This window comes from Anser cygnoides, chromosome 1 (assembly GCF_040182565.1).
Source record: "Anser cygnoides isolate HZ-2024a breed goose chromosome 1, Taihu_goose_T2T_genome, whole genome shotgun sequence".
Taxonomy (NCBI): Eukaryota; Metazoa; Chordata; class Aves; order Anseriformes; family Anatidae; genus Anser; species Anser cygnoides.
In genome coordinates this window covers 169,925,001-169,949,571 of record NC_089873.1, presented here as the reverse complement: position 1 = coordinate 169,949,571, position 24,571 = coordinate 169,925,001, and the positions used below count along the sequence as shown (strand labels likewise).

At 35.4% G+C, this 24,571-nt stretch overlaps 1 protein-coding gene across 9 annotated transcripts in view; it reads right to left on the bottom strand.

Moving 5' to 3' along the window:
* DACH1 (dachshund family transcription factor 1) overlaps positions 1-24,571 on the bottom strand; it is a 380,086-nt gene that overhangs the window by 25,722 nt on the left and 329,793 nt on the right. For 5 of the 9 annotated variants that reach the window (XM_048079100.2, XM_048079096.2, XM_048079097.2 and 2 more), the window contains 3 exons: positions 15,846-15,993; positions 11,339-11,482; positions 10,792-10,860 (listed from right to left, as the gene is read on the bottom strand). In XM_048079100.2, the coding sequence (XP_047935057.2) occupies positions 10,792-10,860; positions 11,339-11,482; positions 15,846-15,993 (361 nt within the window). Of the gene's footprint in view, positions 1-4,526; positions 5,496-6,673; positions 6,741-10,791; positions 10,861-11,338; positions 11,483-15,845; positions 15,994-24,571 lie in introns of those variants that run through there. The other 4 variants (XM_048079099.2, XM_048079098.2, XM_048079104.2 and 1 more) reach the window with 2 other exon arrangements.

Below are 24,571 nucleotides of genomic sequence, written 5' to 3'. Positions count from 1 at the left end.
ACTCAACCATCTGTCCTTTGAATAATATGAACTTGGGAGGAAGTAAGAAATTAATGAAAATAAAAGAAGTCATTTCTATATACAGCCTTAATCTCTTTGGTCATAGTGTGTTTTATTTAATATTCTCATTGTCCTGAATTTTCCCACTTCACTCTGTTTGTGCTTAGTCATTAATTTTAAAGTTGTTTTAAAATTGCAATAAGGTACCATGTTGGAAGAAAGCCCTTGATTGATTAATCATTTATCTCAGTAGAAAAGCCATGAACATATTTGATTTCCAGGAGCTTCATACATACACAGATATCAGACGGCATGTAAATTGAAATAAACAGCAATATCAAAGAAAATGTGAAAAAGCGTATTTAAGTGTATAAGTGTTAAATGAGGGAGCTCTAAAAGAATGCTTTGCAACATATATATATAACTTTTTTATTAACTCTGTGCCCTCCCTTTGCCTTTTTGGTGATAAATAACAGCATTAAGTAGCTTAAAGTTTAAAGGTGTAGCTAACAATGACCTATGAACACTATGAAAGAGTTGTCTATTTATAGGTTACAGCCTGCAATCAATACCACCTTCTGTTTAAGTTAATCAATGTTGTCTTTAATTGATTAGCTTGGGTTGAAAACCTGCCAAAGTGCTGGACTGCAAAACAGGTGGATAGAGAATGTACTTATTACGGTTTCCATGCACTGTAAGATAATTCAGTATTTCTTCATGGTCAAGGAAATACGAAGCAAAATAAATCTTTACTGTATGTTTCCTCATTGAGTATTCAGATATCAACTATAAGAGACAAACTGGCAAGAGGTGTTGTAAATGTCTAATGTACAATCTAGATTTAAAATCTGAACTATACTGGACTGTGTGCCAGAACAGATAAAAAATTAAAATAAAAATAAGATAAAAAAAAAAAGGAAAACAACTGCCTTTATAACTTGTAAGCTTGTAAAGCTAGCAAGCTAGCAAGCCTCATTCTTCTCAAGGAAAATAAAATATTTAAATTTGGGAACAGGAAGAGAGCCCCACTCTTTCTGAAATGTATAAAAATTAGAGAAACTATTTGCAAAGATATTCCTTCTGCAACAGTAATGAAATTCAAGGTGGTGTACACAGATTAATGTTGTTATTTATTATGTATATAATTTCACTGAATTGCGTAGCACTGTACAGGTGAATAATAAGTGCATGACCCTGACATTAATACAAGGTGCTACACTCTGCAGTCAAAAAGCAGCTGAAGTTTAAGGCACTAACAAGAAGGAAAATGAAGCATTATAAGTATACATGACTGCATATAGGAACAATCTTTAATGAACAAGTATTTTAAAGACTGAGCGAAAAATTAAAATAGAATAGGGTGGACCAGCAAAAAGGTTTTAGTAAAGCAGCTCCACTATATGGCCCTGAGGGTTAGATGCTGAACTTCTAACAGCTTCCCTCCTCTAACACCACTAGATCTGAAAATATCTTTTTTAAGTATAAGAAAAATGAAAGAGAAGAGCTATCCTTCAGCTTCTAAAATTGAACAGTGCACATGCATACGTTTTAACTGATGCATCAATTTGTTTGACAAACTGGCATGCACAGGAAGATCAATAACAAGACAGCAGACATCTCTTCCTAGTGGGTCACTGTGACAGCTTTGCTCCATTCTGTTGTCTTTTTTGCAGTTTCCTGGTAGGTCATCTCACTACTGAATAGAACACTAGACTATTCCTAGAATAACACTAAGGAAGACAATCACATTACAGAGACAGTCATATCTTGTGACTGCAGTCAACCAAAGCTGTACACACTGAAACTGGTTTTCTTACTGAACTTCAGAAATCTTAATAATGGAAAACGTAAGGAAGAAACCTAATAAACAGACAAGAAAAAAAAAAAAGTTAAAAAGAAAAATGCATAATCTCTCTCCAACAGATTGCTGGGTTGTTGAAAGCCACGCATGGTGTGACAAGACATGGTATTTCATAAATATAGTCAGACCTTCTTAATGTTTGATTAATTCTAGGCTGAAAAATCATTTTTGTGGGTTTTCCTCGACAAAATAAATAGAAATCATTCAGTACCTTTTTTTTTTTTTTTTTTTTTTTTTTTTTTAATCGTGGCCTAATGGAATAATCGGCTCAGTAGCATGAAAATAAAGGATGAACTTTACAGTAAAGTTCATTGCCAAAAAAGTCCAATGTTTTGTCATTGCTGCATTGCAGAACCTTTTTACATTTTTGTGGGTCTAGAATAGTCAGCTGTTTGTTTCCATAAACAGCCTAGCTAAGTAGCAGATGTTTCCTTGGGCAGTTGTTCAATCTATCTAGAAAAAAAAAAAAAAAAATCAAAAAAAAAACTCTTTGCCTTCCAGGCTTCTGACAGCTTTGTTTCCAGCTCCTGGTTTCTTTTCCCTGCTGAAATGTTCAACCTTTATAGCAGGCCTGCACAACAGGTGGGCTGTGGGTCTCTTGCATCTTGAAAAACCATTTGTTTGGCCCATGAGCTGCTGAGAAACGTCATGTACTGTTTGATTTGCCCAGCTGCCAAGAGGCAGCAACAAGATGTCCAGCAGAAAATGCACATCTCCTAACTTGTCACTGATCCCTCAGAATGCGTGTATCTCCTAGTCAGCCACCTGGTCAACCAGCAGACACATACCTCAGTTCACATACACACTGTGCCTCACAGGTCAGGGGCGGGATGGTACTTAGTCCAGAGGGAAAAGGAAAATGGGAAAATAACAATAGGAAGGAAGCTGAAATAATGTTCTTATGGGTTAGCAGAGAAGCAGTGATGTCACAAGGGAAAGTGAAAAAGTATTTTCACTCTGAAAATGACATGATAAATCCGTTTGACAACCCTGGCTCTCCAATAAATTCAAGCACCTTTCTCCTAGAAGTCCCATGCAATAATAAATGAATAACAAGACATAGCATTTACTAAGCAGCAAGAAAAATGGAATAACTGTTGAGAAAGTACCAATTAAATCAAAATTCAGAATTTACAAGTTTATGTGTGTATATATATTTAAAATTTCTAAGATGTTTTATTGAGAGAAAATGCAATAAAGAAAGTATAAAGAATCAAGTACTTTTATTTTCTTGGGATTAATTAATTAGTACTGTAGAGAATATATGACCATTAGTTTGCATGACATTATACAGTTGGATGACCTCATCTTTGAGGAACTACGGGACAAAATGGAATTGTTTCTGATTAAGAGGAAGCAGGACAGAGAGAGGAACAAACATAAATGAAACGACAGGAAGGAGAAGCCCTGGGAGAAAGATGGAGTTACTGAAGGAAAATGACTAAACAGAAATGAACTTACACTGGCCATCATAACCAATACCATGGGAAGAATAAATGAAGACATGTCTAAAGAAAAGACATTTTAGTTAAATTGACTGCAGAGAGAATTGATCTCTCACTTATCTGAAAAGAAATAGATGTCCTGTCATTTGAGGATATTAAAAACTGTTTTCAAAAAATAATTAGATAATTTGTGAGTAGTCTTGCACCAGAATATGTGTCCAATCTATGATTAGTAAAGAACAGTAATCTTCTTTAAGTCTACAAACGTAAACTCAAATAATATTTAGAGAAATTAGGACAATAATTCTAATGCAGTTGGACTTAGAAATAAAAAGAGAAAATAAAATAGGACTAGAATAAGTGACTGAGATGGGCTGGACAAACGGACAGGAATCAGGCACTGGAAGACACTGAGAAGGAGCTAGTAATAAGAAACGTCTGGCTGACAGTAACTGAGACTAAAGCTGGGGAACCACATGATTTGGACTCACTAGACAAGAAACAGGACCTAGTGGCTGAAAAGAGAAGGAAAGACATAGGACAGGAAACAGTGCAAGAAAGTACTGTGAATTTATCTGAAGAGAAGTCTCTTAAAGGGAGAAATCTTGACAAGTACCTGGATAGGTGGCATACTGATAGATATTTGGAAATGTCTGAATCTTGAATCTTGCTTAACAATAGGACGTGCAAGAAGTAAAGATGTTGGAGTTATGACTGGATATAAATAGAAATCTTCATTTAAAAGCCTGATTTGTATGAGACACCCCCTAAAAAAATTATATATATATATATATAACAAAAAATAAAAAATAAAGAGAGAGAGAGAGAGAGAGAGAAGAAAAAAGATTATAAGGCTTGGATAAGGATATTAGGACTAAAACAAATGGCAGAGACCGAGGAATAAAGAAAGAAAAGCAAAAGAAATCTTGATGGAGACACCTTTAAAAGAGCTATGGGTTGCAAGAAAAATGAAAGGAAGCATGAAATGTAACCCAAGATTATACTCATTTATCTCAAAAAATATCTGTAAAACCCTCATGTCAAAATGGTCGTTCCTTAGACCACACTACTCATGATAATTTATTACAATTCATCAGTTACTTTGTTAGTTTTATCACTGTGAATCTAAAGATTCAAGTCCAACTTTAACCGTAAGGTTGTCAGATATCATCTCACTGTGAAACTTCTGACTTTTTAGTTTACTTGTCAAAAAGGTAAGGCAAGACACTCAACTTCTAGGAAATGCCAAAATTAAGATTTAATATATGAAAGAAATTGAGAAAGTCTTTCACACCTTTCCTGTAAAACATGATGTCTAATGATTAAAATGTTGTATAAAAAGCAGGTAATATATATAGCATGAGAACACACACTGAGCCCTGGAGATAAAGAAAATATTGGGTAGATATCCATTTATTCAATTCCATCCTTGTCCCTTGCACTGGATGAGGTACTGTGCAAAATACAGTATCTAATCACATAATTAAAGATTATATCATGATGAATACACAAAGACAGCTGAACAAAGGTGTGGAAGACAACCTTAATTCTGCCATTTCCTAATTTTGGAATGCTTGACTTTACAGCCTTGATAATAGCCTTTTCCAATAATGTTTTTGATCTCATAAGAAATATCACATATTTAGGCATACTTTTTTCCAAGATTTTTCCATCAGAAATAGAACTGTGTGCACAAGCCTCACAGAACCACAAAAAGTTCTTTTTCAATGTGGAAGTCCTTTAGATGTCTATCTTTCAAACACATACATAGCAAGAAAGAATCAAAGAGTATCATTTGCTGAGATTATTACACTGATTTTGCTTGTTGAAAAACAGATTTAAAAAGTTTCAAACCAATGCAGACAATAGGTTAGGTTTTCATACAAATGACTGAAGCTGTATCTAAGCAATTTTTATTAACATTGAGGACAGCTGCAGGACAGCTTTTTTCCTAGTACTTAGGCAGTAAAATGTACACATTAGGTTCCTGGTATAAACAAAGTTAAATCATAATTTCTTTCTCACTCTTCCCCTGTAGCCTTCAAAGACCTTAAAAGTAACTTCATATAGGACTATGCAGTCAGTATGCTGAGTTGCAGTTGCTCTCTTTCTCTATGCCTGGATCTGTTCAACATTTCCATTTCCTGTCTTGTCCTTTCTGGGAGGGAAAAAACCCCTCTGCTTGCTTGCTGATGAGATAAAAAGAGTTTGAGAGAGACTGAGGATGGAGTAGAACAGATGGTCCAGGAAACTTTTGTACGCATGGTAGCTGAATGGCTTTTTTACAACAGGAAGAGGTAGTCTGAAAACATTTAACATTATACCTTACTGTGCTGTTAATATCAGCCCACAGAATAAATGAAGAACTAGGATAAAGCCAAGAAGAAACAGTTTGTGGGAAAGGACTTAAAAAGCATAAGTTCTTTTTGCTAAGGGACAGACGAATAGTTAACAGACTCATTTGGAGAAAGGCTGATAATCTGCCACAAGACAAAAAAAAAAAAAAAAAAAAAAACAATTTGCAGCAGAATAAGAACTTGGTGTATGAAATTTCATTTGACAGAAAAAAAAAAAGAAAAAAATGAACAAATTTTGGGCTAGAGGAGAGTGTAGTAGGGAAAAACTGACAGAAATAGTGGAATAGGACAGGAAAACTTGGAGGACAGGCAAAGCGCAAAGGGTCTCTTGGAAAACAAAGAGACATTTTGGGAAAGAAAGCAATAATAGGCCTGAGAATTCATGGAAACTGAACAGGATGAGGAGGAAAGGCTGTTAGTAGTGAATGATGAATCTGGCTTAAGAAGAAGCTAGCATAAGGGTATGCAGAATTTTGAAAAGAAAACAGAAAAGTTACAGGATGAAGCAATCACTAGAAATTAGGAAAGTGAAGAAGATAAGCAAAACAGCAGCCTGAGATAGAGAATGTAGTTAAGCTTCCTGTTCTTATCAGGACGATTTTGGGAAGAAAGCACTGAACCAAGAGAAATTTGGGAAAAGGAAAAAAAGAGAGCCCATATGAAAGGAATGGTCAATGGGGAAGACTGTGCAGAACCAGATTTTTTTTTTTAGATGAATTTAGATAATGTGTAAAGGGAGCTGTGATTATATGCAATGAAGATAACGAATGTATAGGATTTGGGAGGGAAACTACTAGGATACAGAAAATTTGGAATACTGGACTTATGGAGGAAAAGAAAAAATGATAATGTAGGCAGACAAATACATGATAGGTAAGCAGAAGAGGAAGAAACAAATCAGTGGGAAAAAAAAAAGTAAGAGTAGCAGTAAATGTCATTGTTCTCGTGCTTAGTAAGAGGTCTGGTAACAAAGCAGTATAGAAAAGTCAAACATTATCTTTGTATGGTACCTTTTTGTGTGGGATGAGGGGGTCTTGGGAAACCGGATTGGGAGCTAGGCATAGGCATCTAGTGAACCTACAATACGTATGGAGAAGAGGATAATCTGCTTTATTATTATTTTAAACAGAAGCAAGCAAGAAAACATTTAAAACTAGTGTCTACACCAGTTCCTTGTAACTTAGTATCTGTTTTTATCTGTTAAAAAATATCTAAGTGTATCCGAGACTCACATTTGGATTATCTATTATTTTCTTAGTATTTTACAGGTATTCCAAGAAGCTGTTGTTTACCCAGTATTTCAAAGTAATAATAATAATATTACTTCTTTTTAAAGTCTCATATTCAAATTCCCACTTTTTTTAATCTTTCCCCCTTTTCAAGACTTTATTCACTAAAAGTGAATTTGAATGAGTTGAAAGAGTGCTACATGATGAAAAAAAAAAAAAAAGAACATAGGTCTTTTATTGACAAATGCAGTTATCTTTTACACTTAAACTAGTCCTATTCCTTGCACACAAAAGTGACAGTTAAAATATTACCATTAAATACAAATTCCAGTTGACAAGAATCCTCTTATTTATAATATATAGAATCTTTATTCTAAAACATCCCCTTGTCTAATATTTTCTTTAATGCTGAAATTATCCTTGGTATTTCAAATACTTTGCTTCACCACAGAATGCTGTAACTCTGCCTTCTACATTCACTTGCTTACTTACAGAATTGCACAGCATGCTCAATTAGTAAATAAATAAATTTTTTAAAAAAAAAGTAATGATTGTAGATAAAGACACTATCACACCAGACTTGATTTGATACAAATAAATACAGGTATATATTTGAGAAGAATAAGAAATGCATAAGTAAGTCCCTGGTAAGCACTTTTTCCCAGAACCTGAAAGCATGAATGAGCTACTATTTTGTTTTTTTTTTTTTACTATTATTAGAGAATATAATGTATATTCTATAGAAAAATTCTTCTATTGTACGTACAAGAGTATATAAAATATCATTTACAGATAAAATGGAAGGATATCATGGAAATTTTGCAAAATTAGAAGGACAATTTTTGTTGTCTCTGTGAAAGTTCAAAAAAGTGTTGGAAAATTCCCAGTTTCAACCACTGGAAAGGTTTTGTAGAGTTTTGCAACTAAATTTTCCAAAGAGAACATCTATACTGAGCATAATTTATCTTGGTGCTGAATGAAGCAGCTCTTTCCCTGCAACTCTCTATCCTCATTTCTACAAGTCATTGCCATGCTAAATATTGAAATGGGAACAGAGAAATTATCTTTGTTTTTCTCTCGGTTCTTCTCTTTCCCAGGCAGATACAAAAGAAGAAACAGAATGTATACAGACTAGTAGGAAATGTGAACTTGACAGTCAGGCAGGATAAATGGAGAATACAGATTGAGATATGCTACGAAACAGGAAAGTCTGGTAACAGGGAATGTTAATGGAGTGTAGAGTCTAGAAATGTCAGGACAAGAAGAGGAGGCAACAGAAATAGTCAGATAGACGAGAAAAATCTTGTAATGAAAGAAATAATCAGGGTGGCATGAAACTGAGTTCAGGAAAGAGCACTGTAAGAATGGGTACCTAAGGACTGGGAAGCTGGACTGGGGGTACAGGGGAGAAAAAAAAAAAGCACTTTTGAGACAGGAAAGAGTGAGATTAGTCTTTGACAAAAGGTGGAATTTGCATGGGAAGAGAGAAACTAGGAGGAATTGGGACACAGAGGTATAGGTGTGACATGCTAAAGGGGACACAGAAAAAGGAAAGGGAATCCTCCTTCCAGTATTGGAGCTAAACACAAAGAGTCCTGCTGACACAGCATTACCCATCTGTTATCAACTTTTTATGAAGCCTGTCACCCTATAACAACTGATCCACAAAGACAATAAGCTCCTGCAAATATATTTTTTGTTGTAAGGCTACATATTACACATGGTAGATCTAAAAGTTCCAAACTCTTATATGATGATTAAAATTAATATATTAAACTTCAAAAAATTGCAGTCAATTAAATTAATTTCTTTGTTTGTTTGTTTGTTTTGTTTTTTCTTTTCCTTGAATATATATATGTGTGTGTGTTAATACTGCAAAGTAGAGACAGGAAATGTCAGAATTAAGGTTGCCTTTGCAATATAATCCAATATCATGATCATTATGTTCTAGGCCTTTAATTAAATAATCATCTATGTTATTTTGTGGGGTTTTGTTTGTTTGTTTGTTATTTACCCTTGAACCACCTTGGACAGATGAATTGAGGAAAAGTCAACATTACTGAGAATGTTGCTTATAAGACCTTCATTTCATTTGTTACACAATTGGAAATATATGAAATGAGCACAAGAAGGCAAAAGATAGCTGGAAAAGAAAGGATGATCATGGTTAAAAAGCTGAAGCGCTATTTCTACATAGCTTGGGATAAGTCTTTTAGAATATATACTTCCAAAATACTTAGTAATTATGTGTTGCTCATCTTATGAATATCTCAGTCCATAAGGGAAACTGGATTCAATGGGAACAGTAATTAGAATACAATGAACACGTTTGCCAAAAATGCAAAGTATTCTCAAAAATCAGGTCCTAGTTACTTGAAAGTAAAACAATTTATCATCTCTGTTTTTCTGTGACTGTTTCCCAGATTTAAAATGGGAATACTCCAAACTATGCTTCCTTGCAGGTATGGTCTGAAGATAAATTAATTAATGTTTGCAAGGAACTCGGACACTGCATTGAATCCTGTAATAGAATGGCCTCCGAAGAAATTAGAAGTGTGCCTTTGTACCAAAAAAAATATAAATAATAATAATAATAAAAAAAAAAATATCTGGATGTAGTAATGTAGTCTGGATGTACAAAGTAGCATGATGACTGGATTCTTACTAAGCCAATAGCATCAATTGGTGCTTTGAATCAGGCATGCATTTTATGGGAAGAAAAACAGGATTCTAGAACAACAAATGTGTCATAACATGTACCCACTTCCCAGGCAACATTCAATCTAGCATATTCTGACCTTTGCAATAGGACTTGGCAGACATAACATGCAATTTAAATCTTGTATATATGTGTATACACTTGTGTGTTTGTCCCACATAAGGATTTGTTGCCTCTTTTGTATTTGTGTATATGACCAAAACATTAAAAGATTATTAAAAGACTTTTTATTCTGTTTTTACAGCCTCCTTGTAGCACACTAGTAACAATGCTTTATGAATTAGGAAAAGTGATTAAATAAGACACAGATGATGTCAAATAATTCTGTTAAGATGTTTGACATCAAAATGAAAATAAAGGCAATTGAGAGTGATTACTGGTGCTAATCATTTTAGGCTTGCCTTTGAAAAATTCACCTTCATTTACAATTGAAACCAAACGTTAATTTTGTTTTTTTACTATTCATGTAGGTAGCTTTAGCTTGTTAACTAGAGAGGACAATATAACACAAATGCTATCTTAATTTTTTTTTCTTTACTAATACCTTGATGTTTGCAATATATATAAATTTACATTCACAGGGGAAGTAATAAAGCTCTCCTTAGTATTTCATGTATAAGTTTACTAAGCAGATTCATTTTATTAAAATGTAAATAATGGAATGTGGTAAATAAAAGAAAAAAAATGAAGGGAATAAACAATTTATTGATTCTTAATGTTCAGAGTAGCGTATTGAAACACATCTTTCAGTAGCTGCCACTGAATATTGGCTATGAAATTTTCATCATGCCTTGAGTGTTACCCATTAGGTTTAGCCATTTATATCATTAAAAGGCTCAAAGTATTTCAAATAGGCCTTTGAAAACATTGTTATCCTAAATCTAACTATACATATGCACAAAAAAATGCATTCAGCAAGTCTAAGATCCAGCCCAATATTGCTTCAAATTAATTATTCTTCTTTAATTCCACTGTACAAACAGAAATGACCTATTAATTTAAAGAAAATCTATCAACACAAAATGTATTCTACCTTATAAACAAGCAAGATGAACTTGACCTTGTTTGAACTTGTTTTGATGTGGCCCAGATGGTAGGCTACATGCCTGAATAGCAGTCTAAAGCTGAGGAAAAACTCATATAGCAAGATCTAGATTTATAGCCTTTTGCAAATTCCTACCTTGTATTGTCCTTTCAGCATCTGTTCTGCCCCCGCTGCGGTCAGCTTCTATCTCTGGGGTCAGAGAGTCTAGAAGCATAGAAAGGTAAAACTGACACATATTTCATTTGATTCTTATAGCCGTTTTTACAACCTGTTACTCTAAAGCTGAATTACAATACAATCAACCTTTGTCAGTTTTTTTAATGTTGAACAATGACTGGAGGCCAGGACAATTTTTTGTTAGACTAGGAATATTAATGAGCAATAGATATTTCAAGCATAAAGGTGGGAAGAAAAAGTAAAAGAATATATATATATATATTTTTAAATAGCTAATAATATAAAATTGTCCTAGTTGGGACATTCTCTGCACTGAATTTATTTGCACATACTATATAAACTAACAAAACAGAAAAGAGAGAAGCATCACTTGAAAAAAGAGAGAATTTATTTTATTTTATTTTTTTTTTACCCTCCCACCATGCTTTACATTTTCAGTATAACCACCTTCTTTGGGCACTTAAATTAAAAGTTAATGACACAGAAGCAAAATCTAGCTTCTTACCATTTAGGACCCTGAGACTATCTGTTGAAGCTGCCTGTTTCAGTGTCTGTTCTGCTTGCTCCCGTCGTTTAGTCTCAAATTCAAGTGCTTCCTGCAATTTCCTCTTTGCCTTCTTTTCCTTCTTTAACCTTTTCTGAATTATTGCTAGGAAGAAGAAAATCAGTATACTCAAATTCAGATCTGAAACTTGGCTTCATGATTACATATTAAGAGTTCTAAGAAACAATACAACTGCAACAGTTTATATAAATTGAGTAATTATACAATATCAACTTAAAATATTTGAAATTTTGGGGAATCACACTGGGATATTTAAAGAATTACTGTTCTATACCATGCTATTGAAAACTGTAGGTGATATACAGCTACAGCAGAATGGTATTTAAAAAACAAAAAAAAATATTTTTTTTTTGTTTTTAATACACATATGGGGATCTGTGAATATCCAAATAAGAAAACCTTGGAACTAACAGTAAAATTTATTAAAAGAATCTGTGGCTTCTCTCCCCCAACAGCCAGTGCCCTAAATGCAACAGAACCTAAGCCCTTGGTCTGCTGTGCCCTTCACTCCATAGAGAAAAGCCCTCATCTTTCGAATTGTCCTCCAAGCTGCTGCTTGCTTCAAGCCCTCCAGCCTCTTTGTGCCTGGTCTCTTCCTCATATTTATTTCTTATTCTCCTATATTCTCCTATATTCTCCTATATTCTTATTCTCTATATTCATATTCTCCTTTGTCCTTTCTCTTTTTTTTTTTCTTTTTTTTTTTTTTCTTCTCTCTGACAACTCTGGTCTCACCAATCTTGAAGAACTCATAACAAACTCTTTACAGTCGGAATACCTGGACAGTGACAGATCCCCCAGTCACGCAAATATTAGTTTGTATGTCAATTGTAAGGGAAAATACTCAGAAAGTAAGGAGTCTTCTAAAATTCAGTGTAGAAGGCACTAATTTAGAAAATATTTTCCCTCTATCTTTTGTTCATATTCTACAAGAAAAAGGGTTGCAAGATCAGTATATAAATGAATCACACAGGGGTTGTTTAAAAGAAGCTCCATTATGATTTTTTCTGTGTTACCAGTGAGTTCCTTCCAAACTGCACAAACTGCAACCTTACAACCACGAAAATACAACTTGTGTGATCCCTAACTGAAGGAATATATCACAGGTCATTTCCCCAGTGGAAAAGGGTAAGGTGATTTTTTTTTATTATTATTTTTTTTTCTTTTTCCTACTCAGTAAAAGCCAAACTGAGCCTCTAAAGAAATCATGAAGAGCTGTAGAGCACATCATTATCTCCCCCACGAAACCCAAACCCTTCTTACATAGCATGTTTAGGGTTTTCAGAGACGTGCATATAAGAGGCTTATTTTCCATAACATCTTCCTGGGCAACCTTTGCTAGAGAACCAGTTATTTTTACATTAACTACAGAAAAATTATCATTACCAAAACCGGATATTAGGTGATACTAGATTTGACTACAAAAATTTTATCTAGCCCTGTATCCTGCTTCAAAGTAATCTCTTGAACATGTTTAGGGAGGAATTCTGGAAAGGATAAAAATCTGCTTCCACCAGTTTATACACCCCATTTCCAGTAGTCTGTGCTGGTGATAATAATGATTTATTTAAAGGGAATTATTACTATGTCAGTTATATGCTAAGAATAACTGCTTCTTGGGTACTCTTGGTTATTTTTTGTTCTTATACAGAACTGTTCAGACACATAATGTATAAAAATACATATCCTGTAGTGAAAATAGTTACATCCAAGACTTTGGAATTTTGGCTTTTCTCATTTTGTATAGTACCAACTACTTTACAGGCATATTGTCCCACACTGTCAAAAAACATGTAGTACCTATACAAAGGTTAAACTAAATACATTTTGAATCATTGCAGTTTTAATGTTTTCACTATAAGTACTTTGAAAGTGATTGCAATAAATGAGAAGGAGACATATGTTGCTTTCTGAATTAAAATGTCATCATGGCTGACACATTGTAGATGTGACTACAGCAGTCAGAGACAGGATTAGCAAGCCCTTACTGTGTAGCTGCTCACAGAAGAGATATTATCCTACTCTTACTGGTTGATGAGACATCCTACAGCCTTAGAAATCACTAATTGGAATATTTACAAAGGAAGGAAACAGTACAGTAAATAAGCAGCACTGTAGAACATATAGGAGCGGCAGTGAATTTAATGTTCCCCCAAATGGAAAAAAAAAAAAAAAATCAGATCTCCTGCCAGTAAAGAAAAAGTAATATTTGACTTGTGTTAACATGACAAGCAAAAGACAGACACTGATACAGGTTGCCTTGTGCTGAAGATCCCATTTATCTAATGGGCTTTGACCTGTGTGTGACAGAGTGCATATGTTTCTATGCTGTAGTTTTTTAAGTGTATTCAGGTTTTTCATAGGATATTGCTTAACTTACTAGGGCTATGCTACACTTCTCCCATTTTACTCATGCTTCCATTAAGATGTGAAACTTTCTTTGAGACATGACATTTGCTATTTGGAAAACTAATGTCAGGTAAAGCCTCCTAAGCATTTTTCTGTCTTTAATTGAAGAACAAATTCTCAAAGGAATTACAATCTGACCTTATTTGTTTCTCTCCTATTTTCTCTGCTCATTTTAAAAAATAATCTACTATTTTTCTTTGTTTTATACAGAAGTATCCACTATTAAAGATAGTCATCCTCATTACATTTTCTTTACTGTATACCACTATTAAGTGCTCAAAACCATTCCTCTTTGGTCTGACTCTTTTACCAGTGCAATGTCATCATTAGAAGGATACATATAAAAGAAGCAGATAGTGCTTAGTGCTGAAAATAACATTGTCAATTATTTCACTATCCTGAGCAAAATAAAGGACTATCACATGCTCTTTCTTGACATAGAACTTTGAGCAAAATTAATTTTACCTAATTTTAACCAGTGAAAGCATATGTGTCTAATTCAACTTAGTCAATGATATTCCCTTTGGTGTAAACAGGAAGAGAAAGAAGTTTCACAGTGTAATTGATACCACCTACCTGTCCAAGAGCAGGATGTAGGAATCTCTTTCTTTATTGAAAGAAAAGGAATTTATAATATTTGCTTAAATGAGGTGCTTAATTTCTATATGGCAAAATGCAAGTAAGGTCAGAGGGGTCCTCTAAAAAAGGGATATATGACTGAGGGGTTGTGAAACACAGAAGTAGATAAGGATGTGAAGAATAACTGGGCCATTTTAAAAAACTTCTTTAAAGGTGTAAGTAATGCAATTTTACTGACTAAAATAGGCCAGTTGTGGACAAAGGAATGATTCATTGCACAGTTGTGACAATTGTTAAGAGTAGTTGTCTTTAAAAATGTATTCTTATAAGTTTAAAAGGGAAATTAATGCTGTGGCAGTCCTACTCTTTAATAGGTCAAGGCACGAAATAGAATTACATTGCTTATTTACAGGTAGAATGTTAGTTAAAGGTATAATGATATTGGTCGTGAATCCAGGAGTTCTCGGGGTTCCTTAACTCAATGTTTCACAGAAAAATAAATTATAACTCTATCCCTGAAAAAATATTTATCTGACTTGTCATGGTCTGTGTTAAACAGGAAGCTAGCCCCAGAGGTTAACTGCCCCTTGTGAAGTAACCAGACAATATTAAAGGGCAAGACATATATAAATAAAAAAAGAGAGCCATAAAGGAAGATGGGAACATGCTCATAATGCAAATAGTTATGTAAATCACTATAAACTGCCTTAACTTTACTACCAATATTTTAGAAAAGTGTACTTATATAAGTGTATATTATATATAATATATATATGGTCTACTATATACTATATATAAAATATATACTTTATATCATCCTAATAATATAATGGAATTATAAAGAATTATTTAACAAGTATATATATGTACCGTGAGTTCTCTTTCAAGAAGAACCTTAGCTGTTCCTTCTATAAACGTGTTTGAACTGCTGCATTATACAAGGCTTACATATTACTATTACCTTTATATTTATGACATACAATTTACCTAAATATGCAATGCATGACTCTATCACATAAGAACAAAAATGAATTCATAACACCTTGCAGCATCTTAAATTTGATAAAAGTTGTGTTTGTATTAAGTAGCTATTCCTTTTCATAATGATCACAAGCTGACAAAGTCCACAACAACACCTTCTGCATTTATAATTGTGCTGTGCATTACTGATATGTTGGAACAAGTCAAAACAAAACAAAACAAAACAAACAACAAATACAAACAAACAAACAAAACAAATATCACACATACACAAGAAAAAGGCACCTTTGTTATAAATCTCATAGAGATCCTATGCAGAATCAGGATTTGGCAGGGTGCAAAATTTCCTGTATAGCAGTCAGCAGAAACAAAACATGAGCATAGGAGAAAAGTTTTGATCAAACACAGGTGCTTGATGGAAAATTAGGTTTCCAGAGAAAATACATTTCAGGCATTTATGTTTGCTTAATGAAGATACCTCTGTTCTTCTGCTCCACAGCCAACTGTTTTTCAAGTGTTTCCCTCAGTTCTCGTTCCCTGAAGAGCTCCATCTTTAGCTCTGTCTTTTCCAGTTGGACCTGTTTCTCTTGAGCTCTGGCATTGTCTATAGCAACCTTTAGTAGACCCTGTTCAAAGATAAAGTTGGATATTTTAATGTTTAAAGAATGTTAGAACAGCTGACATAATAAACAACTTCTGTTATTTATCTTTGATTAGTCATGTGAGATTTTACAAATGAAATAATCCTGTTACTGGGTCAAAGCCTCCCAATTATCAACAACAAATTTTTACTAGAGTTAATTTTAAGAGGTGTACAAAAAATCTGTAAAAAGTAGAGAGTCAAGCTTTCACTGATGACACAAACTGGTCTTTAACTATGCATATAACTAATGTGAAAAAGTTATTGGGGTAGGTTTATTCTTCATAAGAGATAAAAACAAAAACAAAACAAAAAAAAAACACTATATCAGCAACTTGCCTGTAACCAAAACAAAAATCTGTTCCATAGAAAAAGAATTGGCAGTCTAAATATTTGTCACCCACAGAATGGTAAATTCAGTCTCTAGTACTACTCAAGCTCCTTATTGTTGTTAGTTATTATTATACATTATATTATTTCCAAGGAAGATCACGTTATTGGGATACCAAGCAGAGGACACTCACAAAGCAGTAAGATCTCTGTCTTAAAAAGTCTATTCTTGATCTTGTACAATTATTATCTCACAGCAGAAGAAAAAACATAATTGTGTCTTACTTTCTTGACCTGGGATGGTCAGGAAAAAAACATACCTTTTTTGTTGTTATTGTATCAGGAAATAATGATTCAGCTTATACTATTTTTTTCTTGAGAATTCAACTCCACAATTCCACAAATCTTTTCACAGGAAACAGACAGAATTTAGCATAGCTAATAACTAGTTAGTTAAGACACTGAGATAAGCTATGAAAAAGAGGAGAGGAAATAGGACGGATAGAAATAAATCAGTATGGACAGAAAATAATTCAATATTCCAGAAGTTTGTTTGTCAGGCTCTTGGGTCTACACCTCAATCTCTTCTCTTGCAGATATCATAATATAGTAGATAATTAAGCATGGCTATGCATATATGATCCTGTATGAATATGAACCTAACTATACTATATCTTAGGCAAGTCTCCTGACAGCTTACCTCCATAGAGCTAATTAGACCCAACAGAGATTTAATTACTGATATAAAGCAAAATAATGCCAACAAAAGAGACTGAGAGGTCTCTAGCAGGTATGTTAGGGAAGCATTCAGCTAACAGATAAGAGGTTCACACTCAAGACCTGGCCTCAGAACCAGGTACTACAGACATAAAGTCATGTCCTCCAGCTCACAAGTAAGTTCCCTCACCACTCAGGCACACTTCCTAAATCAGATTCTGTGTTTCAAGTCTTTTCACTAAAATTCTTTGAAATATCCCCCAAAAGAACAAGTGAGAATTATGATACTTAAAAATGGAACAAAAGCATACTTCATGTGTTAGTCTGCACACTTCTCCTGCTAGCCTTCCTAGTGTTAATGACTGCTTTGAAATCTGTATCCTTCAAACACCTCTTTTAATTCTGTTTTCAGGGCCTATTATTTTCAGTACTCCTCATCCTCATTTTTAAGTAAATTTTTGCCTCAAGTGTTATCTCATGCAGAGCTTAATTCTTTGCAGCTCTATTGTACTTCAATCTATGAAGTCCACAGAAGCAGAAAAAACTAAACACCTTCCAACTGCAGGGTCCATATGGTCACTTAAATGATATACACTACAGAAGTATAGAACCGCATTTGAAAATACCTAACAACAGGAACTCAACAGATGTGCTTACAAATATATTTCAAGTTTTAGCAGTTTTCTTTAAAAGAACAAAAATCTATTCTAAAACATCCAAAACACAAAGGTATTTTGTGGTGAATGCTAAACCTCGGTGACTATTAAAGAAAATTGCCTAAAGCTAAATACAAAGTTCTGTAGATATATACAAAGCAAAATATCCTTTAAAACATGTGTAAAGTCTTTGCAATCTACTTTTTTAATGTTACTGGTCACCTGAAATCAACTTCACCCACCCTATTCACCTATGCTTACAACCATCATAAACTGTGTTTTCTATAATGGATGCTTCTGAAATACTGTGAAATTCAGGTAGGAGTTATTTATTAATGTTTGTTTCTGGTTTATGCTTGAACTCTAGAATATTTTAATCTCCAACTCATCACTTACTAGATAGAACATGTGATTCACCCAAATCACTAATAAACTAGGATCAAGTGAAATTATAAAATTATATGAAGGGTATTTGTTGATGAAAAGTATATTGTCAGATAATTTTAAATCTACAAACACCCTCCTCCAAAATTCTTGCAATTCATCATTTTTAACAGTAAAATTGACCTGCTAAAATAACTGCCATCTTTACTCAATTCAACTACATTCTTGTACATGTTTCTTCTTCATCAGGAACAAACAATTAGTAACAAATGAAAGAGATCATTACATCAAGTGCCCTTTTAGATCACCCCAATTAAAACTTTAGTTTAGCTGTATTTTAATTCTAAGATACCAAATTCTAATTTTCTGCTCTGATTGCTCTTGTTGACTTATCTTTGAAAGATGTACTCTCAGTGCAAAGCCTAGAGATTATTTAGCAAGCTGCCAATGTTGGCATCGCTTAATGTGTTGATTGGTTGTATTATCAGTAGCAGTTTAAAATAAATTACTATTAAATTATTACTGTCTTTGGCTGGCAAAGCACAATATTTTGGTGTTCTTTAAATATGAAACAATAATTATGAATAAACATGGAAAATAATGCTAGTGTAGCACTGATGTGTGTAACTTTATATTAAGAATTGCTGCAAAGTATGAAGCTGCTAAAAGCATGTTACATTTTCTACACCATACTTCCTCCTCCAACCTTTTTTTTTTAAAAAAAAAAAACTTGCGGCTAACGTAGGTAATGATAATACATTACCTATTGCTGCTGATTATGTCTGAAAAATATTAGCTTTTTGAAGCCAAGACACACTAGGGACTACTTATAAGCTACACAAAATTGTTTCATTTTTAGAAGTTAAATCAGTGCACATCAGTAGGCATCCAATGTGAAATAAAAAGTCTGCATGAGAGCCAAACTGATGCATATGCAAAAGTGCTGCTGTTGCCAATGACATCTCTAATGCAAAAATACTGGAAACATTCAATATCTCCCTGTATTTAATGCAGAAGGGGCTGAGAAAAGCAACTAAAAAGTAGAGCATCTAAAAATCATCAGTGCCCCTTGGAACAGGAATAGCAATTTCGGAGTTGCATGAAATTCTGTTAATTCTCCCAGTGGATCATCTGTAAAAGATTATACAAAATGCAGTATGTCCAACTTGTATTTGCTATGGCTAATCCTCTAACCTGATATTAAATCAATATGCTGCCAATGACAATGGGAAATGTATTGCAATACAGGGCATTAACAAAAGGAAAATATTTCCCTTTAGGGAAGGTCAGATGTTACGGAGGCTGGATAATGATGATTGTAGTGAACATGCTCAGGTTCCAGATTTGTTTTTAATACAGTATCTGGAGCCAGGCTTTAAACATGGGATGCTATTCTTCCTCTCTCTGTCACTGTTAATATATATATTTTTTTATTTCAGTGTAACGTAAAATGTTGACATTTTTTTCCCTGGAAATTTATAGCCAAATCCGGTTTTGGTTTGTTTACTTCATTTACTTGTTCTGATATTTTTCACTGATAAATTCTCCAGATGTGTTCTAAATAAAAAGTTAAGTTGATGTATGGTTGCTATTTCTTCCCATTCACTAACTAATACATATCTCCAATATTTCTGAAAGCAGCCCCTTGTTAGGACCTTCTACTGATCCCTTAGAAATTAAACATTAAAGATATCTCTGCCTTAAAGCCGGTATTATCAATCACTATTAAACAACAACAACAACAATAATAATAATAATAAATGACTAAAATAATGTGTGGTATATTTTCAAAGGGTAGGAAAAAAAGTTGTATAGAAGCTTTTTCTAATTCTAGCTTCATCTACTGTGTGTTACAGGTAATAAACTTCAGTTAGCTACATAGTTATATGTGACCTAAAAATTGTCTTGCTAGTTAATCCAGTGGTTTGCCTAGAAGACCATATTTTGTTTCCAGCAATTGCCCATAGTGAGTGAAAAAGGAAAACTAAAAGAATAAGGCATGAATGTAGAGAAGCTTTTCTCATCAAATCTTCCAGCTTCCAGAGATTTGTAGCTCAGGGCTTCCTTTGTGGTATTAGGTATTCCTTGTGAAGGCACTTGCAAATAACACTACTTCTCTTTTAGGTAGGAAATTGCATATAATTTGTGTGCTCTCATTACTGTTGGAAAAAACAAAAACAAAAACAAAAACAAAAACAAAAAAACAGTATATTATATATTGTATTAACTTTTGTTTGTATTTTTTTGTATTAACAGCCAGGAAGGCTGGGCACTCCTCAAGAAGGAAATCTTAATGGCTCAGGAGCGGTCTGTCCCCACATGCCCAAAGACGAGCCGACGCGGAACTAGACCGGCCTGGCTGAGCAGAGAGTTGTGGCTCGAGCTTAGGAGAAAAAGGAGGGTTTATAATCTTTGGAAAAGAGGGCGGGCTACTCAGGAAGACTATAAGGATGTTGCGAGGCTGTGCAGGGAAAAAATTAGAAAGGCCAAAGCTCATCTGGATCTCAATCTGGCTACTGCCCTTAAAGATAACAAAAAACGTTTTTACAAATACATCAACACAAAAAGGAGGACTAAGGAGAATCTCCATCCTTTACCGGATGCGGGGGGAAATTTAGTTACAAAAGATGAGGAAAAGAGTGAGGTGCTCAATGCTTTCTTTGCCTCAGTCTTTAGCAGCGAGACCGGTTGTTCTCTGGATACCTGGTACCCTGAGCTGGTGGAAGGGGATGGGGAGCAGGATGTGGTCCTCACTGTCCATGAGGAAATGGTTGGCGACCTGCTACAGCACTTGGATGTACGCAAGTCGATGGGGCTGGATGGGATCCACCCGAGGGTACTGAGCGAACTGGCGGAGGAGCTGGCCAAGCCGCTTTCCATTATTTATCAGCAGTCCTGGCTATCAGGGGAGGTCCCAGTCGACTGGCGGCTAGCAAATGTGACGCCCATCTACAAGAAGGGCCGGAGGGTAGACCCGGGGAACTATAGGCCTGTTAGCTTGACCTCAGTGCCAGGGAAGCTCATGGAGCAGATTATCTTGAGTGTCATCAAGCGGCACTTGCAGGGCAACCAGGCAATCAGGCCCAGTCAGCATGGGTTTATGAAAGGTAGGTCCTGCTTGACGAACCTGATCTCCTTCTATGACAAAGTGACGGGCTTGGTGGATGAGGGAAGGCTGTGGATGTGGTCTACCTTGACTTCAGTAAGGCTTTTGACACCGTTTCCCACAGCATTCTCCTCATGAAACTGGCTGCTCGTGGCTTGGACTGGCGTACGCTTCGTTGGGTTAAAAACTGGCTGGATGGCCGGGCCCAAAGAGTTGTGGTGAATGGAGTTAAATCCAGTTGGAGGCCGGTTACTAGTGGAGTCCCCCAGGGCTCAGTGCTGGGGCCGGTCCTCTTTAATATCTTTATCGATGACCTGGATGAGGGGATCGAGTGCACCCTCAGTAAGTTTGCAGATGACACCAAGTTAGGTGCGTGTGTCGATCTGCTTGAGGGAAGGAAGGCTCTGCAGGAGGATCTGGATAGGCTGGACCGATGGGCTGAGGTCAACTGCATGAAGTTCAGCAAGGCCAAATGCCGGGTCCTGCATCTGGGGCACAACAACCCCAAGCAGAGCTCCAGGCTGGGAGAAGGGTGGTTGGAAAGCTGCCTGGCAGAGAAGGACCTGGGAGTACTGGTTGACAGTCAGCTGAATATGAGCCAGCAGTGTGCTCAGGTGGCCAAGAAGGCCAACAGCATCCTGGCTTGCATAAAAAGCAGTGTGGCCAGTAGGTCTAAGGAGGTGATTGTCGCCCTGTACTCAGCTCTGGTGAGGCCGCACCTCGAGTACTGTGTTCAGTTTTGGGCCCCTCGCTACAAGAAGGACATGGAGGTGCTTGAGAGAGTCCAGAGAAGGGCAACGAAGCTGGTGAGGGGTCTGGAGAACAAGTCTTACGAGGAGCGGCTGAGGGAGCTGGGCTTGTTCAGCCTGGAGAAGAGGAGGCTCAGGGGAGACCTCATCGCTCTCTACAGGTACCTTAAAGGAGGCTGTAGAGAGGTGGGCGTTGGTCTATTCTCCCACGTGCCTGGTGACAGGACGAGGGGTAATGGGCTAAAGTTGTGCCGGGGAGGTTTAGGTTGGACGTTAGGAAGAACTTCTTTACTGAAAGGGTTGTTAGGCATTGGAATGGAGTGCCCAGGGAGGTGGTTGAGTCACCATCCCTGGAGGTCTTTAAAAGATGTTTAGATGTAGCCCTTAGTGATATGGTTTAGTGTAGGACTTGTTAGTGTTAGGGCTGAGGTTGGACTAGATGATCTTGGAGATCTCTTCCAACCTAGACGATTCTGTGATTCTGTGATTCTGTGATATTGTATTAGCTTTCTTCCACAGGTAAAATTCTGCAATTTGTAACTGGGTGCTAACTTAGTAACATAAGCTAAGATGGCATAGCTTGATTATCTCTACAGACAACTCTAGGAAGACATTTTTGTAATATCTCAGAGTGAATATCTCCATCACAGGTAAAGGCATATTGTACAAATATAAATGATATTTTCCATTAACATTTTCTGTGAGGAATAAATTTCTCTTGAATTTTAGCAGAAGCCAAAAAAAAAAAAAAAATTGAATTAAAACTGTGATTTTTACTTTATCCAGCGTTTGTAATATTTTTCCCTAGTGTATTTAGTTGTAGATGGAAACAGTGCAGAAGACTCACAGCAATAAAGCTAGTTGTTTGCTTTGTTTTCATAAGGGAATTTAGTTGATAATCATGCATTTCTTTTCTTAATATCAATGAGATACTTGCAACTTATTTTACATATCTCTTAAAAAAAATAATAGCAGCAAATTGTGTCAACACAATGCAGTCTTGATAGAGAAATGTAGCTATTGGTGAAACTGATTCATCCATTAGATATTAATAGAAATTTTGCTCAGGGTCAAAACTGAATATTCAGACTCTAAAAGCCTAAATAACATCACTATTACCCAGGAATGTTGCAGTATCATGAAAGGCTATGGCTGTAACAGGCTTTGGCATAATTGGGCCATGACTTAAAAAGGTGAGAGGTATGAAAACATCTTTAGCCTTCTCACTAGTACCCACATAGCATTTTGCCGTGACCCACCTTCCATCAACCTTCATTCACTCTGCAGCTGCACATAGACTTCCAGAACTTAATCTGGAAAAAACCAACAAATATACATTGGGAAGGAAAACTATCACTTAATTTAAGCTCTCTCAATAAGAAAATATTGCCGCCATCTAATTTATTTTATTTGTGTCTATTTGATTATACTTTGTTACAGTTAATTATTTATATCTCAGCAATCCCAGTAAAACTTATGTCTTCGTTGTTCCGGATTCTGCATATTGTGATTATTTCCTCTTTAAATGTAAAAATAATTAAATATTATTATTATTTTTAAAATAAGTATTTATTAAGTCCTGATTTTGGCCAGGATAGAGTTAATTTTCTTTCTAGTAGCTGGTATGTTGTTCTGTTTTGGATATAGGATGGGAATAATGTTGATAACACACTGACCTTTTAGTTGTTGTTAAGCAGTGTTTACGAAGAGCCAAGTACTTTTCAGCTTCTCGCACTGCCCTGCCAGAGAGGAAGCTGGGGGTGTGCAAGAAGCTGTGAAGGGACACACCTAAGACAGCTGACCCAAACTGGCCAAAAGGATATCCCATATCATATGATGTGATACTGAACAATAAAACTGGGGGGAGTTGGATGGGAGAGGCAGAGGGAGAGAGGAACACCTTTACTCAAGGTGAGCATCAGCTGGCTGGTGGTGAGCAATTGCATTGTGCATTACTTGTTTGTTTGTTTGTTTTAACATTTGTTGTTGTTGTTATTGTTTTTACTTGTAGGGTTCTTTTCCTTTTTTTCTTCTTCTTTTCTTTTTTTTTTTTTGTTTTCTCACTGAACTGTCCTTATCTCAATCCATGAGTTCTTTCAATTTTCTTTTCAGTCTTCTCTCCATCCCACTGCGAGGTGCAGCGTAAACAAATGTCTGTGTGGTGCTTAGCTGTCAGCTGGGTTAAACCACAACAGGTATTTATGGAGAAGTAAAAAAAGAAATGTTTATGATATTAAAAAACATTTGATGACAGCTATAGCAAACAGACTTGTCTAATATTAGCCTAGAGTTATGGACTACTGATTAGGCATTATTCATTTACCTTTAATATAGATGGAAAACACAGACTTGCCTAGCATCTGGTGGACAATTTTAAAGAATGACTCAGACTTGTAAAATGGAAGTAAGTGGACTAAGACACCAAGCTCAAGCGACAGCTATCATCTAAGTTCTTCAACACCTTCAAGACTTTTGGCACATTTTGTTTTCAAATATCAAAAGTGTTCACAAATTTTCTACTTACAAACCCAAAAGCACAATCCCCATGGTCAGATTTAGGATCCTCCTCACCCTGACAAAGTTCAATACTAGATATTCTGTTGTCCATGTTTTAAACCAGGA